General features: G+C 27.9%; 4 protein-coding genes across 5 annotated transcripts; 1 reads left to right on the top strand and 3 right to left on the bottom strand.

Moving 5' to 3' along the window:
- Window positions 1-244: 244 nt before the first annotated feature.
- LOC122848130 (activating signal cointegrator 1 complex subunit 2 homolog) lies at window positions 245-1,235 on the bottom strand. Its single transcript, XM_044145988.1, has 3 exons — window positions 1,106-1,235; window positions 993-1,035; window positions 245-902 (listed from the first exon to the last, which is right to left on the bottom strand). Exons 1-3 carry the CDS (start codon window positions 1,115-1,117, stop codon window positions 457-459), a joined length of 501 nt encoding a protein of 166 aa, XP_044001923.1. The 5' UTR covers window positions 1,118-1,235; the 3' UTR covers window positions 245-456.
- A 528-nt stretch (window positions 1,236-1,763) lies between these two features.
- LOC122848073 (putative mediator of RNA polymerase II transcription subunit 26) lies at window positions 1,764-5,015 on the bottom strand. The gene is made up of 7 exons (XM_044145889.1): window positions 4,893-5,015; window positions 4,271-4,400; window positions 3,876-4,211; window positions 3,511-3,796; window positions 3,128-3,412; window positions 2,792-3,037; window positions 1,764-2,700 (listed from the first exon to the last, which is right to left on the bottom strand). Exons 1-7 carry the CDS (start codon window positions 4,905-4,907, stop codon window positions 1,959-1,961), a joined length of 2,040 nt encoding a protein of 679 aa, XP_044001824.1. The 5' UTR covers window positions 4,908-5,015; the 3' UTR covers window positions 1,764-1,958.
- Window positions 5,016-6,288: 1,273 nt separating this feature from the next.
- On the bottom strand, window positions 6,289-7,153 carry LOC122849313 (F-box protein SKP2B-like). Its single transcript, XM_044148004.1, has 2 exons — window positions 6,872-7,153; window positions 6,289-6,768 (listed from the first exon to the last, which is right to left on the bottom strand). Exons 1-2 carry the CDS (start codon window positions 7,151-7,153, stop codon window positions 6,289-6,291), a joined length of 762 nt encoding a protein of 253 aa, XP_044003939.1.
- Window positions 7,154-10,606: 3,453 nt separating this feature from the next.
- LOC122848088 (alpha-protein kinase 1) lies at window positions 10,607-15,067 on the top strand. 2 transcript variants are annotated; one of them, XM_044145916.1, is made up of 6 exons: window positions 10,609-11,164; window positions 11,243-11,401; window positions 13,529-13,845; window positions 13,925-14,220; window positions 14,297-14,693; window positions 14,755-15,067. In XM_044145916.1, the coding sequence occupies exons 1-6, from the start codon at window positions 11,024-11,026 to the stop codon at window positions 15,035-15,037; spliced, it is 1,593 nt and encodes a 530-aa protein (XP_044001851.1). In that variant the 5' UTR covers window positions 10,609-11,023; the 3' UTR covers window positions 15,038-15,067. The 2 variants fall into 2 exon arrangements, with proteins under 2 accessions (XP_044001850.1, XP_044001851.1); XM_044145915.1 differs by having other exon boundaries at window positions 10,607-11,401.
- Window positions 15,068-16,217: the final 1,150 nt, after the last annotated feature.

Genomic DNA, 16,217 nt, shown 5'->3' on the forward strand with positions numbered 1-16,217 from the left:
GAGTGATCCCCTTTTATTATCTCTTGCACTTGGTTTCATTTATATTATTTGTAGCATGCATCTATAGATACATTGTGTAATTTTGACAATAACAACAACAAACTACGACAAACGACGACAAACGACGACAACGACAACGAGTGAAAGGAAATCGACATAAGAGTGAAACGATCCAAACCAGGAAACACGACTAGCAACTATATGTAAGATTCATTGGGTCAGTGAAATGAAACGATAATTGGAGTGGTTTTCTGTTTCGTTGTATTGAATTTACACACGATATAAAATTACCTGGTTTTTTTTTTTTTCAACGATACACATTTATATATAATGTATATATAGATAAAATATAAAATTAGCAGATTATAATATATATATACTCAATTTAGTTGTCAAAATTTAATGGAAAATAAAAATGTATTTCAAGATCTTTCACATATTATGTTATATCAAAATTTAACCTTGGTATTGTGGTTGTTGTGGCTGTTGTTGTAATTGTTGCTGACTATATTGTGGTCGATAGGGTTGTTGTTGTTGTTGCTGTTGTAGCAGAGGTGCTGGATTATATAGTGGTTGTTGTTGTTGTTGTTGTTGTTGAAGAGGTGCTGGATTGTATTGTGGCTGTTGTTGTTGATGTGGTGGTGCTGGTGCTGGTAATGGATTATACTGTGACTGTGATGGCTGACCATATGGAGTAGCATGCTGAGGCTGTGATGGAGTTGCACCAAAGTTAGGAGCTGGTTGAGCTGGAATATGAATCAAGGGTTCTCTGGCTTGTTGCAATTGCAAAAGTTGTTGAATACCAGCTGGTGCTTGATTTAGTGGACGATAGTTTACAACGGGCTCTTGATAATTTTGTTTTTGTGGTTGTTGATGTTGTTGAGCTTGTCTTGGCACTCTTACTGTATACATCAATATTATTATATTATCATTTGTATGTGTATCACTATTAAAATTAAATCACTTTTTATTAATTATTTATATTTTTTTACCATCACACAATGTGCCAGCAATCATCAACGTGCTCATTATTATCTAAATATATATTAAAAAAATATTATTATTATAATTGATGATATATAAATAAATGAATATGTATACTTACGAGGTACTTCATGATAAATTAAAATTTCCAAGTACAAAAATTATTTATTTAGTATTGAACAGAAACAAGTCTATTTGTACTCTGCAGAAAATATCGATATTTGCACCACTTCTATATGACTAGAAAGCAAAAAGACACACACAGCTTGTTGATGTATGCCTATATGTGTGTATGCATGTATAACCACCACTTATTTATTTCATGGTTCATTGATCTGAGAATTAATCCAGTTTTAATAATGTCACATTTGTAATTTGTATCAGCCAAGTAGATTTGATATTCATAATTATCATTACAAGCCAGGAAGTGATTGCCAATATCATATATAACTCCAGTGGCTGTATGACATTGTGCCAAAATAACGCAATAGTACCTATACATACACTTAAAGATATCAAATTTTATCTTTGAAATTTTATACTTTTACTCTGATTTTTATTTTCGAATAAAAAAAAAAAAATGACTGAAACCTACAATTATGTAATATAATATATAATTATAATTATTTTCATTTTTTAAATAAAACCACACCCAATTGCTTTGAATTAAATTATATATGTAAAAAGCGATAAATTTAAACAACTCTCGAATTTTTATCTACTAATTTAAAGATTTATTTTTTTATAGAAAAAAAATTAAACTTGACATTATTTTTTTATTATTTTTATACTGTTATTTTTTTTTTTTCTATCAGTATCACATGTGTCCTCCTCCTCTATCTCCTCGTTTATATATATCATTAACAAAAATATATATTCATGTAAATAAATCAAATTTATTAAATTTACAATATTGTAGAAAACATTAAAATTAACAATAATAATAAAATAATTATGTATCTAAATATTGACAATTAATATTGATTTTCAGTAACCGGGCGAATAATATTAGCTGGTTGTCCATAGAGACCAGCTTGATTGTTGTATTGAGAAATGGCATTGGGATGGTTCTGAGCACGAATCAACTGTGATTGTGGTGCTGATGATAATACAGCTTTATTGTTTTGTTGATATTGGCCAACTTGACCTTGATTAAATGGTTGATAAATTGGTCTTTGAAGTTGTGTTGATGCTGCCTGTAAATATTGCTGCTGCTGCTGTTGCTGTTTTTGTTGTTGAGATGGTGCATTGTATTGATTTTGAGCAAGTTGATAGACTGGTCGTTGTAAAGGTTGTTGCTGTTGATAAGGAAATTGTTGTGATGGTTGAAATTGTGATTGTAATTGTGGTTGCGGCTGTGGTTGTTGATAGATAGGTTGAGCTGGCTGTTGTTGTTGTTGTTGTTGAATTGGCTTGTAAATTGGTCGTGGATTAGTTTGAGGTATTTGTGAAATTGGAGCTGGAACAATTGGCTGAGGCACATATGGCTTGTCAAGTTTATAATTAATTCTGTTGGCAATAATATCATAAGGTGCCTGTGATTGATATTGAAGTAATTGTTTTATTGGACCAGGTAAATTTGTTGAATACTTTGGAAGTGTGTCAATTGATGGCTGAGATACTCTTTGATACTGTGATAAATCAACTTGGCTTTGATATTTTGGTGCTTGACGTCTTTGACGATGTCCTTGAGCAGCTGCAGCTAATTTTTCATATCTTTTTTTTGGAAACAAACAAACAAACAAATAAATAAATAAATTGTTAATATAAGTATAATTATTTTATTTATTAAAAATTAATAATTTACCTAAATTGTTCGGGAATAACGTTGGTGTATGGAACTTGAGATTGGAATCTCAAAATTTGCTGAAGATGAGATGGAACATTAGTATTATAATGGGGTTGTGGTTCTTGATATTGTTGTTGTTGTTGTTGTTTTTGTGCTTGACGTCTTTGTCTAACTTTTTGACTGTGTCGAATTGGTTCAGGTTCAGGCTGTCGTTGATATTGTGGCTGAATTTGAGCTCCTTCTTTTTTCAACAATGCTTCATATCTATAATTTAAAATTCGATAAATAAATTAATAAATATTATTTTATAATTATTTAAAAATTAAAAAATAAATAATATAAATGTATATTAACCTCCATTGTTCGGGGATATGATTAAGATAAGGAATTTTAGCTTGGTACTGTAGAATATTTTGTATTTGTGATGGAACATTTGTTGATAGTTGTGGTTGTGGCTCAGCATACTGTGGCTGTGTAGCAATTCTTTGACGTTGATTTTTTTGTTGTGCTAGTCGTTTTTGTCTTGCTGATCCACGTGGTTTTTCACGATTACGTAATGGACGTTGAATTTCTTCAACAGGTTCTTCTTGTGTTTGAGCTTGTGGTGCATTAGCAGCAGCAGCATTTCGAAAATCATATCTAAATATAAAATATTAAATTACATAATTATAATAAATCATTTTTAATATTTTGTCATTAAATAAATAAATAAATTTAATTTGAATTTTATTTAAAACCTCAAGTGTTCAGGAATACTATTGAGATAAGGAATTTGTTGTTGGAACTGAAGAATTTGCATTATTGTTGGCGGTGCTTTATCAAAAACTTTGTAATTTTTTAAAGCTGGTTCTGGTTCTTCTTGTTGTTGTACTTGTTGTTGTACTTGTTGCTGTACTTGTTGTCTTCTTGGTCCTTTACGACGTGGTGGTGCCACTGGAGCTGGTACATAATCATCTTGTTGTTGTTGTAGCTGTTGTTGAGCTCTTGCAGTTGGTTGATAAGATTTCCAATTTACTTGCAATCCTATTTTAATAATACAAAAAATGATTAGCAAATTTATTTATTATCGAAACATTAGTAAAAAAAATAAATTAAAACTAACCAGAAGGATCTTGATACTGCAAAGATTTTCCTGGGCCTCGATTTCCTCCATAAGTATTTTGAGTTTGTTCATCACCATTTGTTGGTACTTGAATTCGAAAATTTGAATTATCATCAGTTGCGCCCTGAATTTGGAAATTAGCATTTCCATCAGATGCTCCTTGTATTTGAAAATTGGCATTTCCATCGGATGCTCCTTGTATTTGGAAATTGGCATTTCCATCAGATGCTCCTTGTATTTGGAAATTTGAATTTCCATCAGATGCTCCTTGTATATTAAAATTGGAATTGCCATCAGATGCACCTTGTATACTAAAGTCACCAGTATCTAATGAAGCTAATTAACAAATAAAAATTAAAATAAATAAATAATTATTATTTATGTATTAAACTTACCAGATTGATCATCATATTGAATGCCTTTTTGTGCATCATATTTAAGACCCTGAGAACGTCTGCTACCATCACTAGGCCCTTGAATTGAAAATTGAGCATAACACAGTGGTAATGCTACCAAAAGTATTAACTGAAAATAAATATAAAATTGATGCATATAGAAAATGATCAAATGAATCAAGTTGAAAAATGGAAAGTTGTTTTTCAATTTCTTTTTAGCAATTATCTATATACAAAAAAAATATAAAATACGACAATATATATAAGATATATGGAAAAAAAAAAAAAAATAAAAAACGATAATAAACTTGTTATGTTTGTATTGCAGTTTAACCATAACGAGAGATTATAAATCAAAATATATATAGTCAATGGGATACGAGGTACATAGGTATACACCATTGGAAAAGTAATATATTACACGCTCAAATATAGAAAGTGAAACACATGAATTTACTTGCCTTTCGCTAATATATATTTTATTTTATTTTTCATGAAAAATTAAAATTAATATTTCTCTGATTAAAAATAATTTAAATTTATATAAAATATTTATATTTATTTTAAAATATTCGATTGTACATTTAATTAAAAAAATAAATTTAAATGATAATAAACTTACGTGTAATGTTGCCATGACAAGAAGTCAACAATATGTGACCGGTCATTCACAGAGTCTATCTGAAACGGGCGCGCGTTTCAGAGAACAATTTTATAGGTGACGACAACTGGGGATGGTGGTTTACCACTTGGCCATTTATCTACCACCACCTTGGAGTTCCAGTCAATGCACTATGGTCCAATGATTTCTCGACTTTTCAATTCTCCTGTCGCCTATTTTCCACTTTAAAAATTAATTTTTATTTTTTCCTTAAATGTTTAGAGTAAAAAAAAATAAAATACTTGCAAAAATATGCATATCTACTGTTGTTATTATTATATTGGCTTATGATGGTAATTATTATATGCTGATTTTTATGATTATTTTATTATTGTTTCTTGAGGGATATATTTAAAAAAATTATGTAAAAACAGGAAAACAATGAATACATCAATCAGCTGTTGTTTCATAAAAAAATTAAAGTTGTATTATTCCACGAGGTTACCGTATATATGTATATGTATATTTAAAACGAAAGCCAGAAATGATCATTTAATATATATAGATATAAAAGTGAACTGGGCGTGAAGCTGTTTAGCTGCGACGAAAGTAGATCATATACAATTTATATATATCCACTATACATGTATATGATCAAGCTTCCTGATTCAAATTGTTGTAAAGTGAAATTCAATAAAATTATAGACATCAACTAACAACAAAACTCTCCATTTATCTATATATTTTTTTTGTTTTTCAATTAAAAAAATAATTAAAATTTTATTTTTAATAATTACTTGTCATTTATTATTATTTTTTTTGTAGTTTATTTTATTTAAAGATATAGAAAAAAAATACATTCTTTGACATTGACCTATTTTTCAATGTACAAGTATGTAATATTTTTATATGAAAAAAAATTTAACAATAAAAATATATTTTACTCCCTTTATTCGAAGTATATATTTTTGTATTTTTTTTGTAATAAAAAATTTAAAATTAAAAAATTTTTATGTATGATAAATTATGTCACAAAAAAAAAATCTGTAAATAATTAAATATAATCATTTAGTTTTTAAAATAATAACTATGATTCAATAAAAAAGTTGAATATCATCAAAAATATAACTTGCATTTTAATTTTTTTGGTAAATGAAATACTTACATATACCAACAATGTTTTTTTCTATTTTATTAATCTTAAATAAAAAAAATATTTATTACTTTTTATATGAAAAATTTTAATCCTGAAATATAAATTAATTGTATTATTTAAATAATTCGAAATAAAAAAAAACAAGTGTTAATTATATTATGAGCATGAAAATAAATATCACATTTTTTTATTCAATAATTTTTTTATATATGTATTTAAACATTAAATGACTACTAGTTTATTTTTGACTTTAAATACACTTCAGCTTGTAAGACTTAACCAATTATTTGATTTAATTATTGACTTGGATGCTTTTTTAACATCCTCATTTAAAAAGTATATAGATAAAATGATATTATTTACACGATCTTTGGTTGCCTTATCAGCAGCAATAATTGTATCAATTGTTAGATTAATTGAGTAGATATAAAGATGCTCAAGATCTGGACAATTATTTATAAGTTGAATGAGACCAGCATCAGTGACTTTATCACAACCACAACAAGCAAAAAAATTTATTCCTTTCAACTTCATAATAAATTCATCTTTGACATCTTCAACACCAGTAATATTTAGTGTTTTTAATTTTTCCAAGTTAGTTATAGACATCAATGCTGCTTCAGTTAAATTTCCACAAAAACTTAGATCCAAATATGTCATATTTTTACATTTATTGGTAATGGCAATAATACTGCTTTCCGGAAGGTCATCCATACCTGACAAGTTCAAACTTACCAGCAGCTGCAAATTTGATATCTCATTGAAAATAACCATTGGCACAACTGGTTCATCATCATCATCATCATTTTCATTATCAATACAATTTAAGTATGTTCAAACTTACCAGCAGCTGCAAATTTGATATCTCATTGAAAATAACCATTGGCACAACTGGTTCATCATCATCATCATCATTTTCATTATCAATACAATTTGGCATATGCAGATTTTTGAGTTTTTTACAATTTTTCGATATTGCCATTATTGTATTACTACTGATTTCTTCCACTCGAGGCAACATCAAATATTCAAGATTTTCCAACTCTGTCAATTTAATTAAAGCACTTTCTGACACTCGATCACTCAAGATGTCCAAGTGCTTTAAATTTTTACAACATTCAACCATTCGTATTGCAATTTGTAATGTAATTTTCCATCGAATTGTCAAATGCTCCAGGTTTTTTATGTTGCGACAGTTGATCATGGAAATTACCTCAGCTGAATCATCTTTTGGCCACAAAGTCACGTCAAAATGTTTTATATTTTGGCATGTGTTAAATATGGTAGCTGGCAAATTTGGAGCGGATATGTGCCAGTCATCCGTGATAGTAATATGCTCCAAATTTACCAGCTTATTAAACATATCCACATCCTTACATAAACATTTCTTTGTGACCAATGTGTCTTTCAAGTTGAGGTAAATGAGAGATTCTTGTTGAGATATTGCCTCAATCATATCGTCAACATTACATCCACTTAATGTCAATTTTTGGAGCTTCGTAAATTTTTTTAAATTCTGTAAAAAAGAAAAAATTGAATTAGTTCCTGGAAATTAATACATTTATTCCATCAAAACGGTATTAAATAAATAATAAAAAATTATACTTACAAAATTTATTGGTCTCCTCTGCCCTTCGACTTTGTACATCAAGTGAATTTCCCTCATTTCCTCCGTCAGATGACTCAACACTTTGGACTTGAAGCTGATGTCCTGTTGGCTGTCTGCAGTGTTTGACACGTCTATTTTTATGAATTGTAACTTGGCCATATTTTTAAACGCCTTGTTACAATCATAAGTAATGAATTTCGTTTTCTCCGTGATTGCCAATTCGAGCTTTGTTATATTTTTGCAGGATTGGCTGATTATTGGCAAGAGGTTTGAGCTGCATATTTCTGATAGCTTCACCTCTTTTAAATAAACCCCGCAATTTGACAATGCCGCCTTGACAACCGACGGAGCCAACAAACGTTTTTCATATAGACGGCCAACAGGTTTACCAAAACTGAATTTTTTAATGTCATACCAAGCTAATTGACAAACCTCTTCCCATTTTGGACAAACTAGAAAAAGAAAACAACAAATTATAGAAACAATAAATAAAAAAAAAAATTTAAATAACGCGCATCTAATACAAAATATGTTTTAAATTTTTATAAAAAGAATTGATAAATCGGCTTTTTTATTATTTTTTTTCCGCGAAAAACCCTGACTGAAGGATAGTTAGACGTTTGCGAGAGGTTCGAAATTTGAGCGTAAATTAGGATTTTTATTTTTAAAAGAATTACCCGATTTTTTCTATTTTTCTCTATTATAAAAATGAGCAATAAAGCCCTGGTAGAAATATTTCTGCAACTTTTTCTAACTTTCTCCGCCTTTTTCCAACTTTCTCCACCTTTTTACGAAAATGACCCATGTTTGGAGAAAAGTTGGAGTAAATTTCAGGTTGGAGAAATGGCGGAAAAAGGTTGGAGAAAAATCGAAAAAAAGTTGGAATAAATTTTTGGTTGGAGAAATTTGTCCGCCATTTCTCCAACCATGGGTCATTTTCGCAAAGAGGCGGAGAAATTGCGGAGAAAAGTTGGAAAAAAATTGGAGAAATATTTCTACCAGGGAGCCTTGCTTCGAGTCATTTGATTGGTTTGCGCATTTAACAATAAATAATAATAATATTTTATTTTTTTTTGTTTAACTAATTTATAAAATATTATTACCATATATTTTGGGTATTACATTAATCCTCGGAAATTGCATTTAAGCTTAGACTTTATATCGGACAACAAAATCGTGAACAATAATTATTCGCTACGTCAAATCTATGTAATTTTAAAATAAAAAAAAATATAATAAATATTCCATCAAAGAAAAAAAGGTACATCCGGAAAACTATAAATTTTCTCTTCATTTTTATTTACCAACGAGTAAAATCGAAAAAATAAAAAGAGTGCAAAGGGGAGAAAATTTAACGTCTCAATAAAGAGAATGGAGCTTTTTGTATTTCCCCGAGGTCTTGTCTAAAATCTTTTCAAATTAATTGAAGATAAAATATATAGGTACATGTAAAAAAATTATGAGGTGAATTTTTTTTAAATACATTTTCAAATAAATAATTTCGATAATCCATAAATAATAAACTCATAATAAACATAAATAAAATATAAGAAAACGCGTCCATTGGTTTCGTATAAATATGTATAAAATAATGAAAATTCATTTCAATAATGATTATTACCTTTTTTAACGGCCAATCTGTCTTCTACTGGCAACATCATGAATATCATGGCTAGAGAATCATGATCCAATGAGTTTACCAAGTCCATCTTTTCAGCAACATTTTTTTGACAGATTTTTGTTCCGCACATCATGATTATTATTCTAGAAATCAAACATATAATATATAATTAAAACAATGTTAAATAAATTATTTTTAATAAGCATCTATTATTATTCAAATCAAGATGTCTAAGATTCCCTAAAAAACGGTTCAACAAATTCAGTTGCCACGTGGTGGATAACCTCACTTTTTGGCTAGCTGAAACACGTGTTCTAGTCTATACAAAAAAAATATTAAATATCAAAATGTTCATTATTATCAACGAAATTGTATATAAACATTTAAATTTATTAAAAGAATTGTAAAAACTGTTAATAAACTATTATATTTTAAATATAATCTTTTTAAAATGTAATTTTGAATTAAAAATATGAAATGTATATTTACCTTTTTTTTCTAATATAACTCAAAAGTTAAGTATAAAAATTTAATAATGTTTATAGTAATTATATAAATTTATATTTTAATTTATATAATTATACGAAGATATAACTATTAAAAATTTAATTATTATTTTACAAATAAAGTTAAGTAAAAGTACGAAAGTATCAAGGTGACTAGTATATAGCTAGTATAGCTCTTGCTGACGGTTTGATAACGAATGATGATCAGTTGATGCAGCAGCCCAGTGCCGGTTGTGGTGATGGACATTTGGCAACTATGTACTTGATTCTGATTGGACTTCCTAGATGAACCTAGATGTCCTAGTTGATCAATCATAATAGCGGCTAAGGGAAAATAAATCATAACTATAGGTATATAATTAATTTAAAAACAAAATAAAAAAAAAATTAGAATTAGATATTTTTATTTTTCATCTAAAATTATTATAAAAGTTTCATATTTATTGATAAACCAAAAATTATACTGTATTAATTTGGATGAAATTCTTTTAAAGTAAGTTGTAATATCAGTCCATTTTTATTTTCTAATTATTTGCAATTAATTAAATATATTTTCAATAATTATATTTATTTTTTTCTTCATAAAACTGCACAGTACGTTTCAATTAAAATAATAAATAAATTTATTCGGCTGTTTTTTCGAAATAATATTTTTCCGAGATGTATTTAAATTCAAATTCAAAATTTGTATTTGAACTTAAAAATTATTTATTGATAATCAAGTACATTATATTATCAACATTTTAATATTCAAAATAAACCCAAGATGTCGTACAGAAAAAACTGTTGCGTGCATGTGTGTATGATGATGCTGAATGTTGGTGTGCGTGTGCATGTGTGTATGTACACTAAAATTCTAAAAATGGCGACATTCATTTTTTCCGGTTTAAAGCACTGCTGCTACATAAATACATAATTTTGTAAAATAACAAATAAATATAAACATAGCATGTTGTTATAATATACATTGTAATGACATACAGATAATATTTTTGCAATTAAATAATTTTTTATATTTTTTAACTAAACGTAGTATGATTGTTGTATTTTATTATAAATAAAATAAATAAATAAATAGCCGGTGTGTGTGTGTGTGTGTAATTGTGTCTTGACAAAATAAGGGCCGCTTCAACACCAATTGTTGTTGGATTATAATTTATATTGTACCTATATTATTTACTCCGAACAGTGTCATTGTAATTGTCAATAATAATTTCAAATATATAAATATATATTGTTGATTTATTTATATAATAAATAATGGCAATGCTTGAAGATTTTAAATTATCTGAATTATGCCGACTGTGTTCAGTCAAAGGTAATCATCAGACGCCAATATTTGACAAGGAAGCCGAGCAAAGGCAGTTGCTTTTTAAAATACGTTCTTGTATACCTTCTGGAGTAAGTTTTATTTACTATTTTTATTTATTTATTTATAACTTAAAAATATATTATATACCTAATAATAAAATATTGCAGATAAGCAAAGATGATGGATTGCCTAAAAATATTTGTCAAAATTGTCTCAACAAATTGGAATTTGTTCATGAATTTCGGATGACTTGTTTGACCACCGAATCACTCTTGAAAAATTACTCTGAAACTCTAAAACATATGGCACAATCACTCAGCAATCAAGTAAGCTACAATTTTTATTTTATTTCGTTAATTAACCAACACAAATTATAATCAACATCCAAGACACGTGGTCTTTTGAATATTCATATTTTTTTTGTATTGAAAAAGAAATAAACAAATGAAATTTTAATATGACATTAATTTCACTGTTTATTTAATTTAAAAATTCATACAAGACAAGTGTCTTTATATTTATACATATAGGTATATTATTTTATTATTATATAGTAAAATAATTGTCAGATATATTGATCGGCGCAATGTTAGCTTGCGTCGTCGCCACGCTGCGAAAAGCGAAAGTCAGTCTTTTCTTTTTTTTTTTTTTCTTATTTTGTCTCGCCTTGTGTTATCTTTGTCGATTTTTTTTTGCCTTTTTTCTCTCAATCATTATCTATGGTCTTTAAAAAAAGTATCAATTACTTTTCTTTTAATAACCAAGATATTCTTTTCTGGTTTTTTAATTTTTAGTATTATTGTTATTATTATTATTGACAAATACACCTGATGTATATTTTATTATCCATTTATTTTATGACTTTCAATAAAATCTGCTTCATTTATTTTATTGTCATAATAGTATTTAAAATATATAAATCAATATGGTCAGTCAATCAATTGTCATTATGAGCTTTAAAATTTTATTACAATAAATTTTTTAGTTTAAAAAATTTCAATGGCAGTGTCAAGGTCAGCAGGCTGACGCATTGTTTACTCCAACTTTGACTAGCCTAGCATAGTAATGTTTAACAACAATAACAACAACAACTTGTCCATGACAATAATAATGACCCAAAGTTACACATGGCTACCATACTACCTGTGCCACATGGAATATTTGCTTAAATGTCTCAAACATTTTATTGTCAAATTTCTGAAAGATGCATCTGTTATGTTATTATTGAGCAAGTCTTGATCTGGTGATCTGGTTGTATATATGTATATTTTGCTTTACAGTCCTATTATTATAATAATTATGTATGAATGTATGCATGTATACATATTGCAAGCCCTATATATATTCACATAAATATTATCCATTGTATTTTTATCTTTTTCTATCTATTCTTTTTTAATCGTGTCGTCTCAACCAGTCTCAACAGCATCTCTTGTATATATATATATTGCCATCGTCTCGCTGCTTTCTTCTTTTTTTTCTTCTTTCTTATAATATTGGTGCTCCAACATTTTATATTTCATTTTGGATATTGGCCAGTCCAAACTCACTAACAGTCTCCTTCGTCACGCTGCATTCCGCGTGTTATTTTATTTATTTATTTATTTATTTTTTTTTAAATACAAATATTGTGCTTTATTTGAAAATAAAGAATTCAATTTTTGACAATTTGAGGATTATTTTAAAAAAAGCATTGAGTGTTTTTATTTTTTTTTTCTGGCTTCCTTGACCCACTGACTACACATTCATATATTGGATCGCCCATTTCGTGTAATCATACAGTGCGTTTAATTTTGCTGGACCTTTTGTTCAATATAATTTGAATATAAATATATTCAAATAATATGAGCAACAAGTTGAGTTAGAGATGTTGCTGACTAAATGATCAAATTTATTTATACATATATTTTTTTAAATATTCTCTATTCATCATTTAAAAAAGATTTATTTCTTTGTACATACACAAAAGGTGATTAAGTGATTCGGGGAAAAGGAAAAAAAAGAAAAAGTGAAAGAGACTGGTTTTTTTTTATTTTTTTTTATTCATGATGCAGCAGCAGCAGCAACAGCAACAGTAACATAAATCGGTGTACGATCCTCGTAATACGACGCTCGTTTAGAATCGATATTTATATTTTGTACTGTTTTGTACGGTGGCGAATCGACTCGTTGGCCTTACACCTTACTAGTTACTACCTCGAGTCACGAATCACAAATCATGATAATACCTATTGTACACATATAACTATTATTTTTATAATGCGTTAAATGCCTTTGGTGCATTGCGCGTTTTACCATTAATTTAAGATATATATAAATATTGCAAGTGTCTCGAGCCGGTTTTATTCGAAACATCAATTGTTCACTATCACTTTCACATTAGCCAAGTGAATACATATTTTATTTGAATATTAATATTAATAATTATTCAATCAATCATTTAATAAATAAAGGGTGATAAAGACAAGATGCCAAGCAACGGACAACAACAACAACAGCAGCAACAACAGCAACAACAACAACGTATTTCATATGCTGAAATTCATGCAGTGGCACATGCATCATTGCAACAACACATGGCTCAACAAACAGCTCAGGCACGTTTAACTGGACCTGGTCCACCAACGTTATCACAACAGCAACAACAACAACAACAACAACAACAGCAACAGCCACCATCACAACTACCACCAAATCCAACTTTTACATTGCCTGATGATGGTCTTGGTTATGATGATGGTGTCAGAGTTTTACGTTCTATTGGCACATGGTATTTTTATATTATATTATTGACAAATATTTTATAATAATAATAATAATATCTAATTAAATAATTGAATAAATTACAGGTCTCCAGATTATGGACCAGGTATGACACGTCCTGGTGGAGTATTGTCAGTATTTCCTGGTCAAAATGAACAACAATTTTTAAATAATCGTGTATCAACAATTAATCAGCCACTTAGAACAACAAATAATACAAGTTCACGACCTGGCTCAGTATCAAAAGCAACAAATACTGGTGAACCAACAACAAAAGCATTTGCATGTACTGTTTGTGGTAAAGGATTAGCTCGTAAAGATAAACTTGTTATTCACATGAGAATTCATACAGGAGAAAAACCATACTCGTGTGAAGTTTGTGGTGAGTTTTTAATATTATTAAAATTATCCTCTTAAAAATAATTAAATTATTTATTTATTTGTTTATTATTATTTAGGTAAAGCATTTGCTAGAAGAGATAAATTAGTTATTCATATGAACAAATTAAGACACAGACCAGGTGTAACACCTTTATCAACTCCATCAGCACCAATAACAGATCAACAATCACAACAAAATCAGGTACAACAACAACAACAACAATCACAACAAAATCAAGTTCAATCAAATCAAATACAACAGCAACAAGTTCAGCAACAACAACAGCAACAACAACAACAGCAGCAAGCTCAACAGCATCATCATCAACAGCAGCAACAACAACAACAACAACAACAACAATCATCTCGTCAAGATACAATTCATCTCAAGTTGAAAGAAGAACCAGTTAGTTGGTCTTGTGAATTGTGTGGTCGAGTATTGGCCACAAGAGAAGAATGGTCAAATCATGCTAGGTAAATTATTAATTTATTTAATTTGTTGTTTAAAATGTTAATAATAAATTTATTATTACAGATCACATTTAGATGCATCAGGACCACCACAGCATGCTGCTCCATATTTTTCAGGTCCTTTACCACCTCAATCATATTCATCTGAAAAATCATTTTGCGGAGTTTGTCAAAGAACATTTACTGATCAAACTGAATTTGCTTGTCATTTACGTTCACATTTATCAGAACAACAACCACAATTACAATTACGAGGTGCAATACAACATGCTGTTGTTAAACAAGATCCAGGTACAGCTGATTTAATTGCACGTGGATTAGTTGATCCCTCGGGTATGTGTAGCTAAAATTATACAAAAACAACAACATCATCATTCTCGGTTTGTGTCTTACCATAATTTTTCAATTCAACAATTTTGATAGATATATTTACAATTTGTACTTTATACATTTTTAAAAATCAAAATGAAAAAAGTTCACTCTCAGGGACTTAATATTATTCAGCATTCCATTAAAGAAAAAATTTATAAAAAAAAAAACAACTAATAATTCAAGGAGAAAATATAATTTTCTATTTAATATGTTTTTTTATTTATTTTTTTGCTTATAATAATTTACGAGTTCGATATGTTTTTATTGATGACAAAACAAAATGACAATTTCTTCCTTTAGTCTTCGTATTAAAGTATATATATAATTTTTATTATCAAATAATAAAAATAAACAAATTATAAATTTTAAATATCAGTTTTTAGAGTTTAAAAAAAAAAAAAAGCTATGGCTCCAGTATGGCGTTAATAATTTGGACTGGCCAAATGAACATGACTGAACACTACCAGATGTTAGACTACTTTTTATTTATAGTTTGTATTATTATTGTTAAACTATTTGATTTATCATCTTGAAAGGTGTTTTTTTTTTTTTTTTTTTTTTATCATTGCTTATTATTCTTTTATAATTTTGTACATAAAATATATTTTTAATTGTCATTAAAAATTGTGACTTTTATTTCTTTTTATGATAAAAGTCATATTTTTGATAAATATCGTGTTACTATTGGTTTATAGATTAAAACTATAATTTTCAGCAGAAAAAAGCATAATAGTTTGAAAAATCAAGTGCAATGAAATACAAAGTATTTTCATAATGACCTTTTTTTATTTTTTTTAAAAAAAAAAATAAAAAATGATAAATATGCGATTTGAACATGATATTATTATTTGTGATAATGTAATTTTTTTTGTAAAATTATTTTAAACGCATGGTGCCTTCTTTATCGCTCTCGAAATTAAACTAAAACAATATTTTTTATTTGAAATTAGGAGGCACAATGGCATTACTATAATCATCATTATATAATATTTTTAATTATCGCTTTATTATCATTATTTTTACAAATAATATATTGTTTTTTTTTTATATATATTGATGATGATTAATTGTTAAATTATAATTTATCAATAAGATAATGTAACCTTTGCATTTTTTTTTTAAGCAGCAATCTTTTTTCTTTTCTTTTTTTTTTTT

This window comes from Aphidius gifuensis, linkage group LG2 (assembly GCF_014905175.1).
Source record: "Aphidius gifuensis isolate YNYX2018 linkage group LG2, ASM1490517v1, whole genome shotgun sequence".
Classification (NCBI taxonomy): domain Eukaryota; kingdom Metazoa; phylum Arthropoda; class Insecta; order Hymenoptera; family Braconidae; genus Aphidius; species Aphidius gifuensis.